This window comes from Saimiri boliviensis, chromosome 6 (assembly GCF_048565385.1).
Source record: "Saimiri boliviensis isolate mSaiBol1 chromosome 6, mSaiBol1.pri, whole genome shotgun sequence".
Classification (NCBI taxonomy): Eukaryota; Metazoa; Chordata; class Mammalia; order Primates; family Cebidae; genus Saimiri; species Saimiri boliviensis.
Genome location: NC_133454.1, coordinates 96,521,294 through 96,540,845, shown reverse-complemented (window position 1 = coordinate 96,540,845; position 19,552 = coordinate 96,521,294). Strand labels below are relative to the sequence as shown.

Sequence of the window (19,552 nt, the reverse complement as noted above, 5' to 3'; positions counted from 1 at the left end):
TTCTAGACGTATATTGCCCTTAAGAGGAAACAAACTGCAGCAGCTTTTCTAGGTTTACCACATTATAAACTTGGATGTTTTGAGTCCTCGCAGTGTTAGCTGATTCTTAGCCAGGCTGTAGGGGGTACCTAACCGTATGGTCTGTTTTCACTATAACAAATTCTGAAGCTAAAAACTGGCTCTGTCACTTTCCCTAGGGGGCCATGGAGGCACCATATGATTATGCTTCCTACTGCTTATTCCTTCACAGTGAGCCAACACCAAAACATAATGCTGTGTTGCTAATAGGGCCTTTTGAATTCGGATTGTGCATGCCTGGGTTATCATCCCTTTCCGTCAAACAAAAATTATTTTGTTTTTGCTAAGCAGTTGGATTATGTATGGATGTAAGCATAGACAAAACACAATATGTTAGCAATACTGACACCTTATGATACCCATATCTTTCAGTAACCTGATCTTCCTTGGGTGAAAAAGAGAGAAACCTAATGTAGTAGAAGTAAAGTTAATAACTTTTTCTAAACATTTTTTGGAATAGGATACAGTCATTTTTACCTATTTGCTATTTATCACTGAGTGTAGTTCTGTGAATTACATATATTCCTTTGTTTATGCATTTCCTTTAAATAATCTTTGCACGACTTATTATAATTTTAGTGAGACTCTATAATGTTTTAATTTTGGTAGGTTTCAAGAAATCCTCAACTGCTTGTTCCAGAATCGAGAAGAAATTAGACAAGAATATCTGAAGTTGGAAATGTTACTTAAAGAAAATGAACTTAAATCATTCTACCAACAACAGTGCCATAAACAAATAGAAATGATGTGTTCTGAAGACAAAGTAGAAAAGGTAATTAGCAATTATAAATTTTAAAACATGCAAAAACATAGGGGCTTTTTTTTTTTCAGACGGAGTCTCTCGCTCTGTTACCCAGGCTGTAGTGCAACCTCAGCTCACTGCAACCTCTGCCTCCCAGATTCAGGCAATTCTTCTGCCTCAGCATCCCAAGTAGCTGGAATTACAGGCGTGCAATTTAGTAGAGGGGTTTCACCATCTCTACTAAGTGTTTTGTATTTTTAGTACAGATGAGGTTTTGCCATGTTGGCCAGGCTGGTCTCAAACTCTTGACCTCAGGTAATCCACACTCCGCCTTCCAAAGTGCTGGGATTACAGGCATGAGCTACTGTGCCAGTCCTGGTGGTGGTGGAGGGTGAGTGGAGGTGTGTCTAACTCTAGAAATTTGATAGTCAAGGCTACTTACCCATTCTCCACAAACATCAGGAAATGCTGGAGGAAATATAGCAAGCATTTTTTTAAATGCATAGTTAAGTGTTCAAGAAAGGTTTTTTTTTTTTTTTTTTTTTTTTTTTTTTTTTTTTTCTGAAAGAGAGTTTTGCTCTCTCTCATTCTGGGGTGCAGTGGCACCATCTTGGCTCACTGCAACCTCCACCCCCAGGGTTCAAGCAATTCCCCTGCCTCAGCCTCTGGAGAGTAGCTGAGAGTACAGGCATGCACCACCACCCCGGCTAGTTTAAATTTTTAGTAAAGACGAGGTTTCTGGGCCGGGCGCAGTGGCTGACGCCTATAACCCCAGCACTTTGGGAGGCCGAGCTGGGTGGATCACTAGGTCAAGAGATCGAGACCATCCTAGTCAACATGGCGAAACCCCATCTCTACTAAAAATACAAAAGTTAACTGGGCATGGTTGCGCAGCCTGTAGTCCCAGCTACTCGGGAGGCTGAGGTAGGAGAATTGCTTGAACCCAGGAGGCAGAAGTTGTGGTGAGCCGAGATCGCGTCACCGCACTCCAGTTTGGGTAATAGGAGCGAAACTCCGTCTCAAAAAAAAAAGAAAAAAGAAAGAAAGAAAAGAAAAAAAGACGAGGTTTTTCCATGTTGGTCAGGTTTGTCTCAAACTCCTGACCTCAAGTGATCCGCCCGCCTCAGCTTCCCAAAGTCCTGGGATTACAGGCGTGAGCCACCACGCCCCGCCTTCAAGAAAGAAATTTTAATTCCCAAATGTCAGTAACAAAAAGGAAACAAACAAAAACTACAGAATCTCATGTACAACTGGTTTTTTTTCTGGGCATTTTATGGAACTTTAACATGAAGTTTACCCACTCAGGGACAGCCAGTTACTAAAGGCAGAGCAATAGAAGCAGTTTATCCACATGCAGGCAGTAGCTTACGACTTAGACCAACAGATTGTTGTTGTCAGAAAAGAATTGTTATCACTGAAATTGTTAGATGTGTGAGTGCAGGGGCCTAATTAAAAGCACACCAAACAATCAGTTTACTATTTTTTTTTTAATATGATAGTATACTGCCCTCTCCCCTCCATACACAGACTACTCCCACTATTCTACCTTTGATGTACATCACTACTTAGGGAAGAGACTCAAAGGAGACAGTGAGTTAGAAATGAGAGCTTCTATATAAAGCCTGAAATTTCAGAGGTCTGTATCTTTTATACTAGGGGTACACCAGGAAAAAAAATATCTTGCCAACCATCACAGTTGGCAAGGATGGTTGCTTTTCTTATCCCAAGTGACCATGCTTGGGCTAAGAAAAAGAAAGTCATTTGAACACTACCATTACAGGCGTGCTTTTTACAATGATTGAGGTTTAAATTATTATAACTCATATATTTTGTCTAGAAAAGCCCTTAAGTTGGTAAATTAATATGCACAATGTTATCAAACTAATGATACCACTAGAAAACCTGGCCGAAGCAATGGAAAAATTAGCCTCTTAAGAGAAATAGATTCTCAACTCTAGCCACTAATGAACTCACCATCCAAAATTACAGTACACTACAAAAAAAGACATCCAAGTATGAGGTAAAAACCTGAAAGTTCCGGAAATTAAAGATTTATTCATTAAAATTAAAAACTCACTTTATTGATACAATATTAGAAAATGTTAAAGCACTTTACATTTATTAACTTTTTTAATTCTCAGAAAACCCCATGAAATATTTAGTAATATCATCCTAATCGTCATAATGAAGAAACCAAAAGACAAGTCATTTTGTCCAAGATGACACAGCTCATAGGTGCTGAGTTCTGATTTGTTCAGTAACATACTGATTCTAGAGCCTGTCCTCTTATGTTTGTGCTTTTTTACGTGAACTGGGAGACAGATTTGAGAAAATTATACCAAATGCAGGATAAAGAGAACACATGTGGACAAGATGGTGTTATATGAAGGATTACGACATGTAAGAAGAAGAAAAGTCATACATTCATCTAATAGGCATCTCAGAAGGAAATATTTAGTGATAAATATGCAAAAATTTATGGTTGAGAATTATCTAGAACTAATAAGATGTAAATTCAAAAAGCATGAGTTCTAAGCAGTATGAAATGTATACCTAAACGTATGAAACTACAGAGCACCAAAGATCAGAAAAATAAATATTTTGAAAATAGTGACAATTATTCTCCCCAGTTTTGATATTCATTGATGATTAATTTGTATTTTTATGTAATTACATAGACATATGATATTTATATACTACTTATTAAAAAGCTTTATCTTATAAATAACTACCCAGTCCTCTCAAACTACCACCCCAAACATGTTTTCTTCTTTTTCTACTTTCACAGAAGTAATAATTACATAGAAAAATTTTGAATTTCTTAATGTCCAGAAGCTGTCAAATTTTGAAGAATGCTTTTCAAACTAGCACTTCAGTATATCATTGGATTAATTTATCAGTTTGTTGTCATGAACTCCTTTCATATGGTTGCTAAATAGATTTCTGAAATAGTGTCATGTTATGTATTTTGTATCAAATTTTTACGATAATTTTCTTTTCTTTATTTTTTATGTTTATTTTATTTTAGTTTTGGAGATGAAGTCTCACTCCACAGCTCACACAATCCCCCTACTACTTAAGACTCCCAAGTAGCTGAGACTACAGGTGTACACCAGCATGCCCAGTTTATTTCAGTTATTAGTACTTCTTGTATTACATAGTAATCTTCAGTGTGTAATAATTCTTCTCAGTTTTATGTAGATGTCCATTAAATAAGTGTCAATTATTTGAATGTGCAATTATCTGATTTACTTTTTGACAAAAGGCAAGAGATATAGTCATAGGAAATTGATACTGACTTCACATCTCAACTTTTAACGAAACTCTTATTGAACACTTGTTTATCTGTAAAACCTTGTGCTTGACACAATGAAGGTAAAGAAAAGTGTTTGCCCTTTAATTATTTACATGCTAGTTGAAGCAATAAAAATAATAAAAATGACAAGGTACTATATGATTGTCATGTAAATACTAATAATAAAAATAGCTGATATTATTGAACACTATTTGCCAGACATTTTTCAAAGTTCTTTGCATGGATTAATTCATTTAATATTTATAACAAACCTATGAGATAGATCTAATATTGTCATCATTTGGGAGGAATGGAGGCACTGAGAACTCAAGTAGGTTGTCTGGAGTTACTTACTCATTAAAGTGGCTGAACAAATATTAAACCACAGCTTTGTGGTTTCAGAGCCTGCACTCTTAATCACTCTGCTATACTCTAAGTACTATAAATGCTATAGCTATTAAGAAAAGAAAACAGTGACTTCTTACTGTTTTTAAGAAAAGCTTTCTGGTGGAAAGATGAGATTTGTACTGGGCCTTGCATATGAATACCAATGGGAGAAAAACAAATAGGACCAGTATATTGTAGATTAGATATCAGTTTGACCAGAGCAGGTCACATTTGTTGGACAGTATGTATAGAAGTGCATAACTGTACTCAAAACTTCCTGCCAATTTCTACTTCGTTATCCACTGCAAATTTCACTGATCCGTGACCATACCTTCTCTTGAAATCTGAAAATAGTCAGAACCACAATGAATAGACTGGAGTTGGCACATGATGTTAGACATATTTGCCATATTAGGAATTATTAACAATAGACTGGAAAGATAGGTTATTGGTACTACAGATTGTGGAACTGTTGGTTGCTAGGAATGTAAAATCTATTTTTTTGGCCAAAATGCTGTCTTTCAAGCAAAGGAGTGGCATTATCAGAACTTAGAGTTCTATTTTTTAAATATTTGAATATTATTATTTAGTATAATTAATGAGCTTGGACTATGTATACAAACTAATTTAGATAATTGCTCTTTTACTCTCTTAATTCCTTCGTTGAATTTTGAATGTGGTTATTTAGAAAGATTAAGACATAGAGTAACGGGATGAGTTTGACTGGTTTTATTTTTGGTTTTTGTTGTTGCTGTTGTTTTCATCTTTATTCTTCTCCATAGCAGCCTAGACTTTTTTCAACCAAAGTGCCTTTTCTGATCTCTTACTTGTGGTCATTTTGATCCTCAGGTTTCCAATTATTATAGCTATTCTTATGAGACTAGTTAAGTAGCGGAGTTATAAACTCTTAAGTTATTGTTTATAGTTAAGCCACTGGAAAACATAGGAAGACATCTAGAGGTTGATTTGTTTTTACACAGAAGTGTCAAACTGTAGTCTGAGTCAACTGCTTTTCTAAGGCAACAAATTTTATGTTTTGGATTCTCTCCAAAAGAGGTTTGTTTCCAGAAGTGCTGAAAGAATCTCATAACATTGATTCAGCTATAAATAGTTCTGGAGTATAGACTTTGAAATTACTAATAAAAGGAAGCTCCTGGGTAATTTTATGGCCCCATAAAAATAATCTGTAAAATTATTTTTAATGTAAAAATACAAGTTTACCATATTAGCAATTATTATACACAAAGGAGTAGTAACACCTAAAATTGTAGATATGTTTGTTTTCTTGTAAGACTTTTGTAGTGTGCTGGGGATTTTGTTAATGAAATATGTAAAGCTCTTTTAAAATTAATGGGAAACATTTCACTCTAATGTCAGGGTTTAACATGCATATTTTAGAATGTATTCCCAAACACTTACTTGCCGTTTTAGAGCAGTGGTTCAGTAGGAGTACCCTGATGGAAAATGTCCCCTGAGAACCATCATAGAGGATACATTTGATGGACATTAGAAGTAAAAAGTCATAGACAGACTTTTTGAGGTTTCTGCTTAGGATTTTCTGATATTAGATGTTGCTGCTATCAGACCCATATGCCCTGGTTTCTAAGGTCCCTACCATTGTAAATACTAAAGCAAAATAAAGATGATTTAATTAGCTGCCTACCTTCAGATAGGTGTAATATTTTTGTCTTCAGTTTTCAGATAAAGTGATTAAAGACCCACTAAGATCAGTTCGCCTAAATTTTTACACCTGCTGAATAGCAGAAAAACATCAGTAGGTCACATCTCCCACCTTCTGTTATAGCAGTAGCTCTGAATGTCAAGTTTCAGGACCCCTTTCCATTTTTAAAAATTATTTAGGACTTCAAAGAGCTTTTGTTTATATGTCTTTCCTCTACCAAGATTGCTATATTAGAAATTAAAAGTGAGATTTACAAAAATATATTTATGTATTCATTTTAAAATAATTGACAAATAATATTAAATAACAATAATTAAAATAATTTTTAAAAATTATGTGTGATTACATAAATAATTTTATTTTCTCAAACAAAAATAGTGAAAATAGAAGAGTGGCATTGTTTTACATGTTTGCAAATTTCTTTAATGCCTGGGTTTTCATATCAGTTGTATTCTCACAACTGCTGGTTTGTTATTCTGTTGTAATGTTACACATCATTTAGCTTCTAGAAAACCATTAAAAATGATTTTAATGGCTTTAACCTTGTGAACTCTCTGAAAGGATCTCAGGAATCCTTAGGAGTCCCTGTACCACACTAGGGTAACCTTTGCATAATAACATTCTTTTTTTAGTTTTTGTTGACAGAGTCTCACTTTGTTGCCCAGGCTAGAGTGCAGTGGCACAATCATGCAATCATGGTTCGCTACACTGCAGCCTCTACCTCCTGGACTCAAGTGATGTTCCCACATCAGCCCCTCCACCCCACCAAGTGGCACATGCCACCACACCTGCCTAAATTGATTTTTAAATTTTTGTGTGGAGACGGTCTCTCTATGTTGTCCAGGGTGGTCTTGCAATTCTGGGCTCAAGCAATCCTCTCACCTCAGCTAGAATTACTGCCATGAGCCACCATGCCCAGCCTGCATTATAGCATTCTGTCACAATTCTCTCCGTAGTGCTGTGGCCAATTTGATGGGTTACATTTTGTTTTGTTTTCTCCTCTTGACTATCCAGGTTTTTGTTTCTTTGAGACGCTTATTTAGTTTTCGTTATTGTCTTACCTTGACAAAGAGGGATTGTGATATTATAATTAACCAGAGAAGCCTTAAAAAAGAGTTAGGAACCTTGGTGAGAATGACCGTGCCTATCAACTATTTTTCCCTGATCTATGACTCTAGCCTGAAATGGAATCTGCTTCTGTCTGACTCTTGCATTTTCCTTGAAGGGAAGGGAAGTAAAATTTTATGAATATCTAGGGTTTGGTTGTGACTTCGAGGTAGCCACCTTTGCCTGATCTTAAATCATTTATAAGCTCATATCCTCTATCCAAATGAAGATAATCATATTTTTCTGTTATATGCCCAAGTCTCAATAGTATAGCTTTTGTAAAAGTTAAGAAATGTTTATCTCCCAAAGAGGGTGAGTTCTTTGACCAAATTCAAATCTAGTTTCTGTTCCTTTTTTTCATTTCCTTCTCCCAGAACCAGCTGCAAGTGCTTATTCTAACTTTTTGGGATCCATCAGTTCAGATCTACCCATCCTATCTGATAATTATTGACTTTAGTGTCTATGGGCAAATACCCCCAGAGAGGTCAAGATGTTCTGGTTCATGATTTTCATAAGAGTGTGTAAGACCCTTAGGGTAAGAAATCAAAGATTAGTTTTAATCACACTTTATGCCTAGGTAAAACACCAAAAATATCTAGAATATTCATTATGGGTCCTGAACAACCTACGGACAAGATCAGATACTGATAAGCACTCTGATGTAAGCTCTTTTTTCTCTCATTTATATTAGCCAATTTGAGGCCTTATAGGCAAGCACAGAGCAATATAACACTTTATTTCTTCACATCAAAGACAAGAGCAGGATATGTATCTGCTTTGATTTTGAGTAGGGAAATCATGGAATGTATCTGACCTTGTATGAACTTTCCAGATGCAACATAGTGAAGGGACTGTACTTTAATGCCAAAAAAAAACTAATAGCCTTTGATTTGGTCAGTGTATGTCTTAAAGCCACAAACTCTCAACCTGTAATTTTATAAAAATGACTCACAACTCAATTTCCTATTTTCCTGCAAGTAGTAGTATTCTCAGATTTCAACAGGGAAATAGAAATAGCTTTAAATACAAAATATAGCCAACTTAATTTACCACAATAGTATACATAAGAAAATACCAGTTTACCAATATCAGATATATCAAATATTATAAAAATTAGGTTAACTCTTAAATGAATCATGTTTCAGGCCACCGGAAAACGAGATCATAGACTTGCAATGTTGAAAACTCGTCGCTGCTACCTGGAGAAAAGGAGGGAGGAGGAATTGAAGCAATTTAATGAGAATACTAATTGGCTCCATCGTGTCGAAAAAGAAATGGGACACTTAGGTCCAAATGGTCATATTTCAAAGGTACAGATATCTCTGTGTGTTCAGATTTAAGTCATAAGAACCGAGCTCCTAAAATGCGTTCTTTCTTATTGAGTAAATATCTTTCATAAGACTATTATTGCCTATCTCTGAGATTTTTTTTTTTTTTTTTTTTTTTTTTTTTTTTTAGGTGGAGTTTCGCTCTTGTTACCCAGGCTGGAGTGCAATGGCGCGATCTCAGCTCAACACAACCTCCGCCTCCTGGGTTCAAGCAATTCTCCTGCCTCAGCCTCCTGAGTAGCTGGGATTACAGGCACGCGCCACCATGCCCAGCTAATTTTTGTATTTTTAGTAGAGACGGGGTTTCACCATGTTGACCAGGATGGTCTCGATCTCTTAACCTCGTGATCCACCCGCCTCGGCCTCCCAAAGTGCTGGGATTACAGGCTTGAGCCACCGCGCCTGACCGAGATTTGTTTTTAAACATTGTTATTTCTAAGTGATTACATCCTTTTATAAGGTAGCTTTTAAGTTAAACTAAATAATTCTATTTTAAACTGTACTTGAGGATTCATTAGATACGTAATTTGTTTGAAATCTTGATATGTAACGCAAAAATAGTTTAAATGAGGTCAACCTTTGGTGTATTATGGCTAAAGAAAGTTGATTTGAAAGGATTTGTGTGTGTGTATGTGTGTGTATAACTGATGATATTGCACCTTAGAATGGCAAAAAGTTTTATTTTTAAAGTGTAGTGATGGATAATGACAGTATCACATTAGAATTGTGTTCTGCTACAAGGTTACAGCAGTCTAACTTTAGTGCCTTAACTAGTTTGGGCTGTCTTTTGTTCTCTTAACAATAAGTTTGGAAGTATGCAGTTCATTCCTAATGCAGATCTTTAAATGTCATTATTGTGCTTGTCATTTCATGATTGTAGTGTTACTATTTCATATCTCATCTTAAGTTTACACACCTAAGCCAGAAGAGGGAAGAAAGGAGGAGAGATGTCTATATCAGGAGAGCAAAGATATTTCAAAAATTCCTAACAGACTAATGTGTTGGCCAGAAATATGTCACAGGGCTATCTGTAGATACTGCAGAAGAGACTCTTAAAAGATTACTTCCCTTTTCTTTGCATAATTACTCTGAACAATATTGGAGTGCTATCTCTTTTTTTTCTTTTTTTTTTTTTTTAACTTTAAGTTCTGGGATGCATATGCAGAACGTGCAGGTATGTTACATAGGTATACATGTGCCATTGGTGGTTTGCTGCACCTGTCAACCCATTATCTAGGTTTTAAGCCCCACATGCATTAGGTATTTGTCCTAATGCTGTCCCTCCCCTTGCCTCCGACCCCTGACAGGCCCCAGTGTATGATGTTCCTCTCCCTGTGTCCATGTGTTCTCACTGTTCAACTCCCACTTATGAGCGAGAACATTCAGTGTTTGGTTTTCTATTCCTGTGTTAGTTTGCTGAGAATGATGACTTTCAAACTTCATCCATGTCCCTGCAAAGGACATGAACTCTTCTTTTTTATGGCTGCATAGTATTGCAAGGTATATATGTGCCACTTTTTCTTTATCCAATCTATCACTGATGGGCATTTGGGTTGGTTCCAAGTCTTTGCTATTGTAAATAGTGCTGCTGTAAACATGTGTGTGCATTTGTCTTTATAGTAGAATGATTTATAATCCTTTAGGTATATACCCAGTAATGGGATTGGAGCTCCTAATAAAAAAGAAGAAGAAAGTGAATATAGGCTAAGCAACTAGGAGCAAGTGCTATGAAGTAACTAATTTTCACCCAAATACTTAATACTTTAAAAGGAAACTTCTTTTCAGTCTTTTTCTAAAAGGTAGAATAGCTAAAGTCTCTACTTTGGTGATGCTCTTCTGAAATTCTGCAACTATGTATCAGATAATTGATATGGAAACTTCTAAAATCTCTGAATTCTTAGAAAGGCACCAGACAGAAAATACAGGTGAAAATAAATATTAAATATAAAATATTTAGCAACAAATGCCAGAGATCTTTAGTATTCAAATTTACTAATTGTTTTTATAATTCAGAGACATTAGTTAATGCCTTATGACTAGGGAATGGATTCTCTGATGGGCCAGCAGTGGCTGTAAATGATTATTCTTTTAATATGAAAGCTCAGGCATGACTGGATAGGAAAGACTAGCAGTAGTAGTTAATGATGACACTTCAATGTAGTGAAAAGAGCAAGCAGCAGATATCCTGTTTCCTAAGAAGGAAGCCAAAGACAATAGTTCCTTAGTATGGAACCTTATTGAGCCAACAATTTATTCTATACCTCAGAATATTTTGATAATATTTTGATAAAAGCATACCAGCCAGTTAGTTAAGTAGATTAGGACATTAAATATAGTATATAGCACATTCTAGTCTATACTATAGTACTAGTATATACTATATATATATTAGTAGTATATATATGTATATATAGTGACATATGCTAGTATATATATATACTATACATAAATATATACTAGTATATACTACATATACTTTATATATACTAGTACATACATGATAGTATATATATGTGTATATATATACATACATATATATACACATCCATATATACACACATATATATACATATATACACACACATATATACACACATATATACATATATACACATATTTATATGCACATATACACTATACTATATATAGTATATATATATATATATATATACAGTATATACTAGTATATTTTTTGTAGGGATATACTACTGCTACTATGCATATATACTATATATGCATACTAGTATATAGCCCATTTTGCAATAATATAACTTATACAGACTGTATAACTTAGTCTGTAAGGCACTTTAAAATATTCCCTGCAAAAGAATGTAAACATTGGAAAGAGGACAGACTTTGGAGTTGGAGTGTTTGGTAATTTTGGTATTTAGTAGTTGTTCTGAATATCAGCCAACTCTAACACTAATTATATGACTTTAGACAGTTCATTTAACATTAATGTCTTAATTTGTCATCTATAAATATATTTAAGACATTAGGAACTTAAGTGGAGTGCTATATTCAAAGCCAAGCAACACTTAACAAAAAAAAAATGGATTATAAATAATAGTTTAATAATTTTCTAAGCAACAATAACAGAGACATCAATAGCCAAGCAAGTTGTACAAAGAATTAGAGTACACAGTTAACAACAGAGTTAACCCCATCATATAATGCATTTTGAATTTCTCTTCCAGAATAGTGATACTGACCTTTTTGGGGGTCAGAGATGCTTTTGAGAATCTGATCAAAGCTATGTAGATTTTCTCCCAGATGGGAGATTGGGGAGGTCACATTCATACAATTTTCTGTATTTTCTAAGTCATTGGGTTTTCTGAAGCCCTTCCATTGACACAAGATTAAGAATATCTACTTGAGAAGGAAAATATAGCACACTTTTTAAAAAATGTTGTATACATCTTAAGATGATATATAATGACTCAAAACCAATAAGCAAAAAAGACAAGATTTATTAATAAACTATAATATGAGTTGGCTAGGATCAGAGGAGGTAACTTCTGAAATTCCATATAAAGCCATAGGGGCTTATCGTAGAATGCAGCAGTCTCTATTAGAGTACCTGTAGGAATACTGAAATGTAGTTATGTTGTTGGTAAAATCATTTCAAAGAGAACATCTGATAACCTTGACCAAATGAATGTTTCTCATTTAAAGCACAAGAGTTGATTCTCTTGGATTGGTAACAGGTGTGGAATGTTGACAGTACTTTTGGTTTATTCCACTTATTATTTAATTGTTTATTTGGAGACTGTTTTATCTAAAGCAGTCATATTCTCAAGATTATCATTTTCTAAACTACATAAAACTCTTAAGTCTTTTGGTTAGTGTTAAACTTTGACCTTATTTAAAAATAACTACTGAAGCTTCTTCCATTTTTTTTGTTGTTGTTGTTACCTACAGCTATGATAGTCTCAGATTATTTAGCCCTTCTAGTGAGAAAAAATTTTCTCATCAAGAGTCTGAAACAATTTTTTGTTTGTAATAAAAATATAAAATTTACCATCTTAACCATGTTTAGATATACATTTCAGTGGCATTAAGTATATTCATTAAACATTTTAAAGATGTATGTATATATAGTTTTAAATGGTACTACTAGAGTATTTTCACCTCTCAAGGTCCTAACTTAATTTATATTATGCTTTTATTATATGTTTTTTTCATGTAATCAACATTCTAACTACAGAAGTACTTAAGAACTTATGAAGTATTGAGGTAAAAAAGTCAACTATAGAAATTTACCGATTTACCTTTTCTATCCCACATTACCGTAAGCTTCCAATTTTGAAAATAGTATATTGTTTCTGATATCATTATTATTGCTATATTGTGTTTGCTTTTTTGTCTACTTAGTAGTGTTTATTAAGTTAATATTATTTGCATTATTTTCAATAAATGTAAACTTTTTCAGTATGGCCAAATCTAATTTTTTTTAGCAGTCTGTCTTCTAGAATTCTCTTATGAAGAACTTTTGTATACCTGAATGTGAATCTAGTTATAAGCCATTATTTTTTTTACATCAGCAAATTGAGACATAACTAGGTAAGGGGGCTTATCCAAGGTCACACAACTCTGGACAAAAACTCAGAACTTCTGACTTACAAATTGGTGCTGTTTTCTCTATAGTCTCCTTCATTACTTACTCATTGATATTCTGAATTTATCCACCTCTCATTATGCCCCTCTACTACTATCCTAATTCAGACTCCTCTGCCTCATTGTGGGATTGCTTCAGTTGGTCTTTCTGCTTTCATTCATGTTCTACTGCAATTCATTCTCTCCACTGAAACCAAAGCAAGTTTTTAAAAGGTAAAACTGATCGTATTGTTCTTTACTGCCTTCTTTCTAGAATGAATTCTCCGTTGTGATTTAGTAGGCCTAGCATGGTCTGGCACCTGAATACTTCTTAAGGTTTATATATCACCTTTTATTATACTCTGTACTTCAGCCATTACTAGCCTACTTACAGTTCTCAAAATAAACCACGTTCTTCCAATCTGATTTAGTCATTAGTATGTCAAGAAAAGATTCAAATTGTAAACGTGGTTTTTCAAAGTTAAAAGGCTGGCCAAAGACCCATTATTGACTAATATAATTATATAATCAAGTCTTGTCTCTTTAAAAGAATGACTCAAGAAGATAAAGGAATAAGGTTATCAGAGGATGTATATAAAGGAGGGATTTTTTTTTCAAGGACAAAAGATACAATATGTGGCAAACTTGTTCACACTATTATCATCATTCAGTTTTCTTACTATTAATAGAAAGAACTGAAGGGATCATCTGATCAAGCTCTTAAATTTTTTTCTAGTAAACCGATCTCCATAAAGGGCATGTATTTGGCTTACAGTGACATTTGTTTCAAGGCTAAGGCCGTCTCTAAAATCACATGACTCTAACCATACCATCTTGATTATCTCTGTAAAGATAATTTTTTTCTGAAACATTTACTATATTTCTTGAAGTATATTAAATTATATAAATAACTCCTAATTTTAATATATCCAGACAAATAGGATGGGTGACATGTTTCTGTCATGGTCTCAATAACTAGCTTTGGAAGTATTTTTTTAAAAGGGAAAAAACTTTAACATTTTAGAAAATCATTGGTCAACTGCAGATTGGAAAGAAGTTTTATTAAAATTGATTTAATCTTAATATTCTTTAAAAGAATCTGAAGAGTATTTTGCATTGTTTTCACTAGCTAAAGCTAAGATGGATTATAAGAATTGTCCCTACGAGAAAGTTTCCAGACATAGCTCCCCTGCATGTAGAGTTCCTGTCTTAGCCATTCAGAATATCCAAAGAATTTTTTTTCATTATATTTACTGAAATTTTTTCAATAAAGTTTCTGAGAATGTTACTAAGTTATCACCATTCATACTTTGTTGTAATCCCTTTGCTGATATTTTCTGTAGATAAGATTAGTAGGTTTAGGGAAAGACAAGTAACTTCAGGTGGTAGATTAGAGGACACCTGGCCCTAGGCAGATGAGGTTTAGGAAAATGGAGCCTACAAAACACATTTTCACACTTTTGCCTAAGATGAAGCTTATATCAAGAGTGGGCATCAAGTGTTGTCTCTTTAAAAGAAGAAAGATTCAAGAAGATAAAGAAGATTATCAGGGGATGTATATAAAGGATTTTTTTCTTTTTTTCTTTTTTTTGGAAACAGAGTCTTACTCTATCACCCAGGCTAGAGTGCAGTGGCATGATCTTGGCTCATTGCAACCTCTGCTGCCCAGGTTCAAGCAGTTCTCCTTCCTCAGCCTCCTGAGTAGCTGGGATTACAGGTGCCTGCCACCGTGTCCGGCTAATTTTCGTATTTTTAGTAGAGACAGGGCTTCACCATCTTGGCCAGGCTGGTCCTGAATTTCGGACCTCATGATCTACCCACCTTGGCTTCCTAAAGTGCTGGGATTACAGATGTGAGCCACCGCTCCCAGCCAGCATATTTTTCTTTTAAAGGAAAACAGATGGAATATTTGGCAAACATGTTTACACTATTGTGATGATTTAATTTTCCAACTGGAAAGGACTGAAGAGATAATCTGATCCAGCTCTTAAATTTTAGTCAAGTAAACTGATCTCCATAAAGGCTGTATATTCATCTTATGGTAACATTTGTTTCAAGGCCTTAAAAGCCCATCTCTAAAATCACATGACTCATAGACCAGTGCTCTAACCATTATCATCTTTTTTACCTGCAAAAAAAGAAATTTTTATTGCACACAACTTCAGACTCTGTACACTGGCACTTTAACACTGAACTAACCTGACTCAATCCCTGTCCTGGTGGTAAGCTATATGTTCTGGTATGAACAGAGAAACTATAAATAAATAAATATATCAATGAAATTGTTACTGATCAATGCAATCAATGCTATAACAATATTGAGGGGTGAAGAGTGTCCATCTAAATATAATGCTCAAGGAAAACCTTTCTAAGGGAGTGACATTTAAGCAAAAACTGGTCATTTTTATGTATTTTCGCAACATTGTGAACAAGTTGTATAGACCAAGAAGCTGTCACAACACTAAAATTTCTTCTGAATTCCTAACATTCAGTTTCTGAGGAAACATGAAAACTTAACTTGCTTGTAAATTATAGACCACCTACCCAGAACTCATTTTCAAATTGTTTCTAAACATATTATTTAATATCTAAAAAGAATTAAAACTATTGGCAACAATATAAAATGAGTTTTATTAAATCTGATTTAATTTTAATATTCTTAGAGCAATCTGAAGTACATTTTGTATTGTTTACCCTAGGAACTCAAGAAAGATCTTCATTGTCACCATTTGCATCTCCAGAACAAAGATTTGAAAGCACAAATTAGACATATGATAGATCTAGCTTCTCTTCAGGAACAGCAACACAGGCAGACTGAGGCGTGAGTATATAGATTTACCTATTTTCGAGTTTTAACACTATATCTGAAGCACAGAACTTTAATTTTCCATTGCCAGAAAGTTGATTTTATGTGTTACAGGATACATTATTTTTGTGTCGGCCTGAATCAGAAAACGTTAAGAGAGTTCTTTTCTTTCAATAAACTTTGTATAGTGCTTTATAAATTTGTTTTTCTTTAAAAGTATGCTGTGTTGTTTTTACCTAATATATGCAATATAATACAAAATTGCCTTTTATTTCTTTCTTTATTTATTTGAGACAGAGTTTCGCTCTTGTTGCCCAGGCTGGAATGCAATGGCTCGATCTTGGCTCACTGCAACCTCTGCCTTGCTGGTTCAAGCAATTCTCCTGCCTCAGCCTCCTGAGTAGCTGGGATTACAGGAATGTGCCACCATACCCACCTAATTTAGTATTTTTAGTAGAGATGGGATTTCTCCATGTTGGTCAGGCTCGTCTCAAACTCCCGACCTCAGTTGATCTGCCCACCTCAGCCTCCCAAAGTGCTGGGATTACAGGCATAAGCCACCGCGCCTGGCCACAAAATTTCATAAATACCTATACATTGAAAAAAAATCTGCCTTCTACATCATCGACTCCTTAAGCATCACTTTGATGCTCCATACAAATGGGAAATTTACTTCTCTAAGGGCTTTCTGCTGCTCTAAGAATCTTTTAGGGTTCTACTAATATGCTCAAATAACTGAAAATTAATTATCTTGATTTAGAGGAAATCATATTAGAATAGCTTTTTTAAAAAAAGAAAAATGAAAAACTTTGAGAGATAATCTTATGTGGATAGAAGCTCAAACTAATCTCCTTAAACTCTCTGTGTCTGTACCTAGAGTAGATACTAAATATTCATTTAGTAACACTCAAACCACTTAAAAGAGCTGAAGTCACCAAGAACGTTAATTTATTTTAACCATACTACATTTGCTATATCAGACTCTAGATGAATACACTATCTTAAGGTAAACATTTACCTTTAAATGGGGGAAATAAGACTAACTCAGTGATTGAGAAAATTGGTGAACCAGAGCATCACAGAGGCAATGTGGCATAGAAGAAAGAGGATGACTTTTGGAATCAATCTTGAATTCTATGTTATATGAGCAATATAACCTTACATTGATTATTTAGCTTTGCTAAGACGTAGTTTTCTTATATAAAAACAGATTATAAGTCCGGGTGCGGTGGCTCACGCCTGTAATCCCAGCACTTTGGGAGGCCAAGGCAGGTAGATCATGAGGTCAAGAGATGGAAGCCATCCTGGTCAACATGGTGAAACCCCATCTCTACTAAAAATACAAAAAATTAGCTGGGCATGGTGGCACGTGCCTTAATCCCAGCTACTCAGGAGGCTGAGGCAGGAGAATTGCCTGAACCCAGGAGGCGGAGGTTGCGGTGAGCTGAGATCACGCCATTGCACTCCAGCCTGGGCAACAAGAGCGAAACTCCGTCTCAAAAAAAAAAAAAAGATTATAATACATTTCATATAAAAATTTTGAATAGATTATAATATATTTCATATAAAGGTTTTGAAACGATTAAATAAACATAAAAATAAGTAACATGATATAATTCCTGTGTTGTAGGTCTCTAGGACCACTTTCAGTTTCAGTGATTCATTAGGAGGACTCACAAGATTTATCATATAGTTGTATGGTTAGCTGTGCTTTATTTCAGCAAGAGGATGCAAAACAAAAATTGGCAAAGAGAAAAGACACAGGACAAAGTTTACAGAAACCCAGACACAAGGTTTCAAGAGTATTCTTCCAGTGGAATCACACAGAATGTGCACAATCCCTCCAGCAAAAAGCTGTGGCAGTGCATGTGAAATGTTGTCTGCTTTGGAAGCTCTTTGGAGATCCATGTCCCAGGTTTTTATTAGGAGCCAGTTGCATAGGCACTTTCTGCCGAGGATGTACCAAAATTCCAGACTTTTCAAAAGGAAAGAAAATGTTTTGGCATAAACCACATTGTTTGTGCAGTTTAAGCACAGTAAGCCACTCTTGTCGTATGAGTACTGGAAATGATGGGAACCCTCGTCAAATCCGTATTTTAAAACACCAGCCAGGTGTCAACCTTACAACCAAGCCTTTCTTAGCAATGTCAGACCTACTGTGATAACTTTTCTGCATAGTACCTGATAGTGTAAATGCTAAATAAGTAATTGTTTTATTGACTTTGATTAATAACTTTTTCTTGTACTTGTTACCTACTTGACTTAAATGCAGTGCTCTCCAGCAACCCCCACCAAAAGGAAAGAGGTCACAATTTGTTGTGCTGCTATTGAAATATTTAAGACTTGTAGGTGATAAGGTGGTATTTCCTTGTGTATAAAAATTAATGCCTGATTAGTCTTTTTCCACTGCTATATCCATACTTCTAATGGTTTTCTTCTCCTCGATGTTATGAGTCAACTGGAACATCATCTATTGATAGCCTCAGGATTCCAGGACTGAATCATTTCAAGATCATTGATGTTGTTAGGCGTCTTCCTTCACAGAAAAGTTAGGAACCACTGATTGAGTATATAAATTTAAAACTGTTTAGCTGTGACATTTCCTCAGTGAACATTTACACAGAGGTCTGATACACAAAAAAATTACATTCAGTGCTGTGCTAATTGTTGCTAATAAAGGACATTTTTAGTTAGAGCCATGAATCCAGTGCCCTAACCATTATTTATACTCCCCAACCTTATCCACAACTTTTCTCCTTAAAATCCCTTTAAGTGCCATTCCAAAAGCCATTTCTTTAGGTCATTTAACTTAAAGGAGAGGTAGGTTTTATTCTTTTGTTATGTGTTTGTGTATGTTTTAATATTATATGCCTAAAATATGTCTCATCATTTGACATAGTAATTTTTCATTTCAATTTGGTGATAATTAGTAACATCTGTGGTTTAGAAATGACATTATGTTTTGCAAAAAGCATTTATGTACATTTAATTCATTTAGCCAGGTGCAGTGGCTTATCCCTGTAATCCCAACAATTTGGGAGGTGGAGGCAAGAGGATCTCATGTGGCTAGGTGTTTGAGGCCAACCTAAGCAATATAGCAAGACCCCATCTCTACCAAACAATAAAAAAATTAGGTGTGGTAGTACACATCTTGGGTCCTAGCTGCTTGGGAGCCTGAGGTGGGAGGATCAAGTGAGCCCAGGAGTTCAAGGCTACAATGAGATGATCATGCCACTGCACTCCAGCCTGGACCACAGAGTGAAACCCTGTCTCTAAAAGACAAATAAACAAATATACTAAATTCATTTAGTCGTCAAAGCAATCTTCTATTATAGATAGTGGCTATTTATTTGTCCCCCACATTATAGAGGTCATGTAGAAGCAAGTGAAGACTAATTGAGACTCAAACCTGGTTCATACATGGAAAATTATTTTAATGATACGCTAATACTTCAGGTGTTACATAAAAGAACTAAAAGTATTTAAAATGAAATGTAATATTTATCTCTTCTTTCTTGTCATCTTCTGTGTG

The 19,552-nt window shown here is 34.9% G+C and overlaps 1 protein-coding gene across 1 annotated transcript in view; it reads left to right on the top strand.

Moving 5' to 3' along the window:
- The window catches only part of KIF18A (kinesin family member 18A), a 91,321-nt gene that overhangs the window by 38,185 nt on the left and 33,584 nt on the right, over positions 1-19,552 (top strand). The window contains exons 10-12 of the mRNA XM_010331687.3: positions 688-850; positions 8,436-8,600; positions 15,914-16,035. Of these exons, the coding sequence (XP_010329989.1) occupies positions 688-850; positions 8,436-8,600; positions 15,914-16,035 (450 nt within the window). The remainder of the gene's footprint in view (positions 1-687; positions 851-8,435; positions 8,601-15,913; positions 16,036-19,552) is intronic.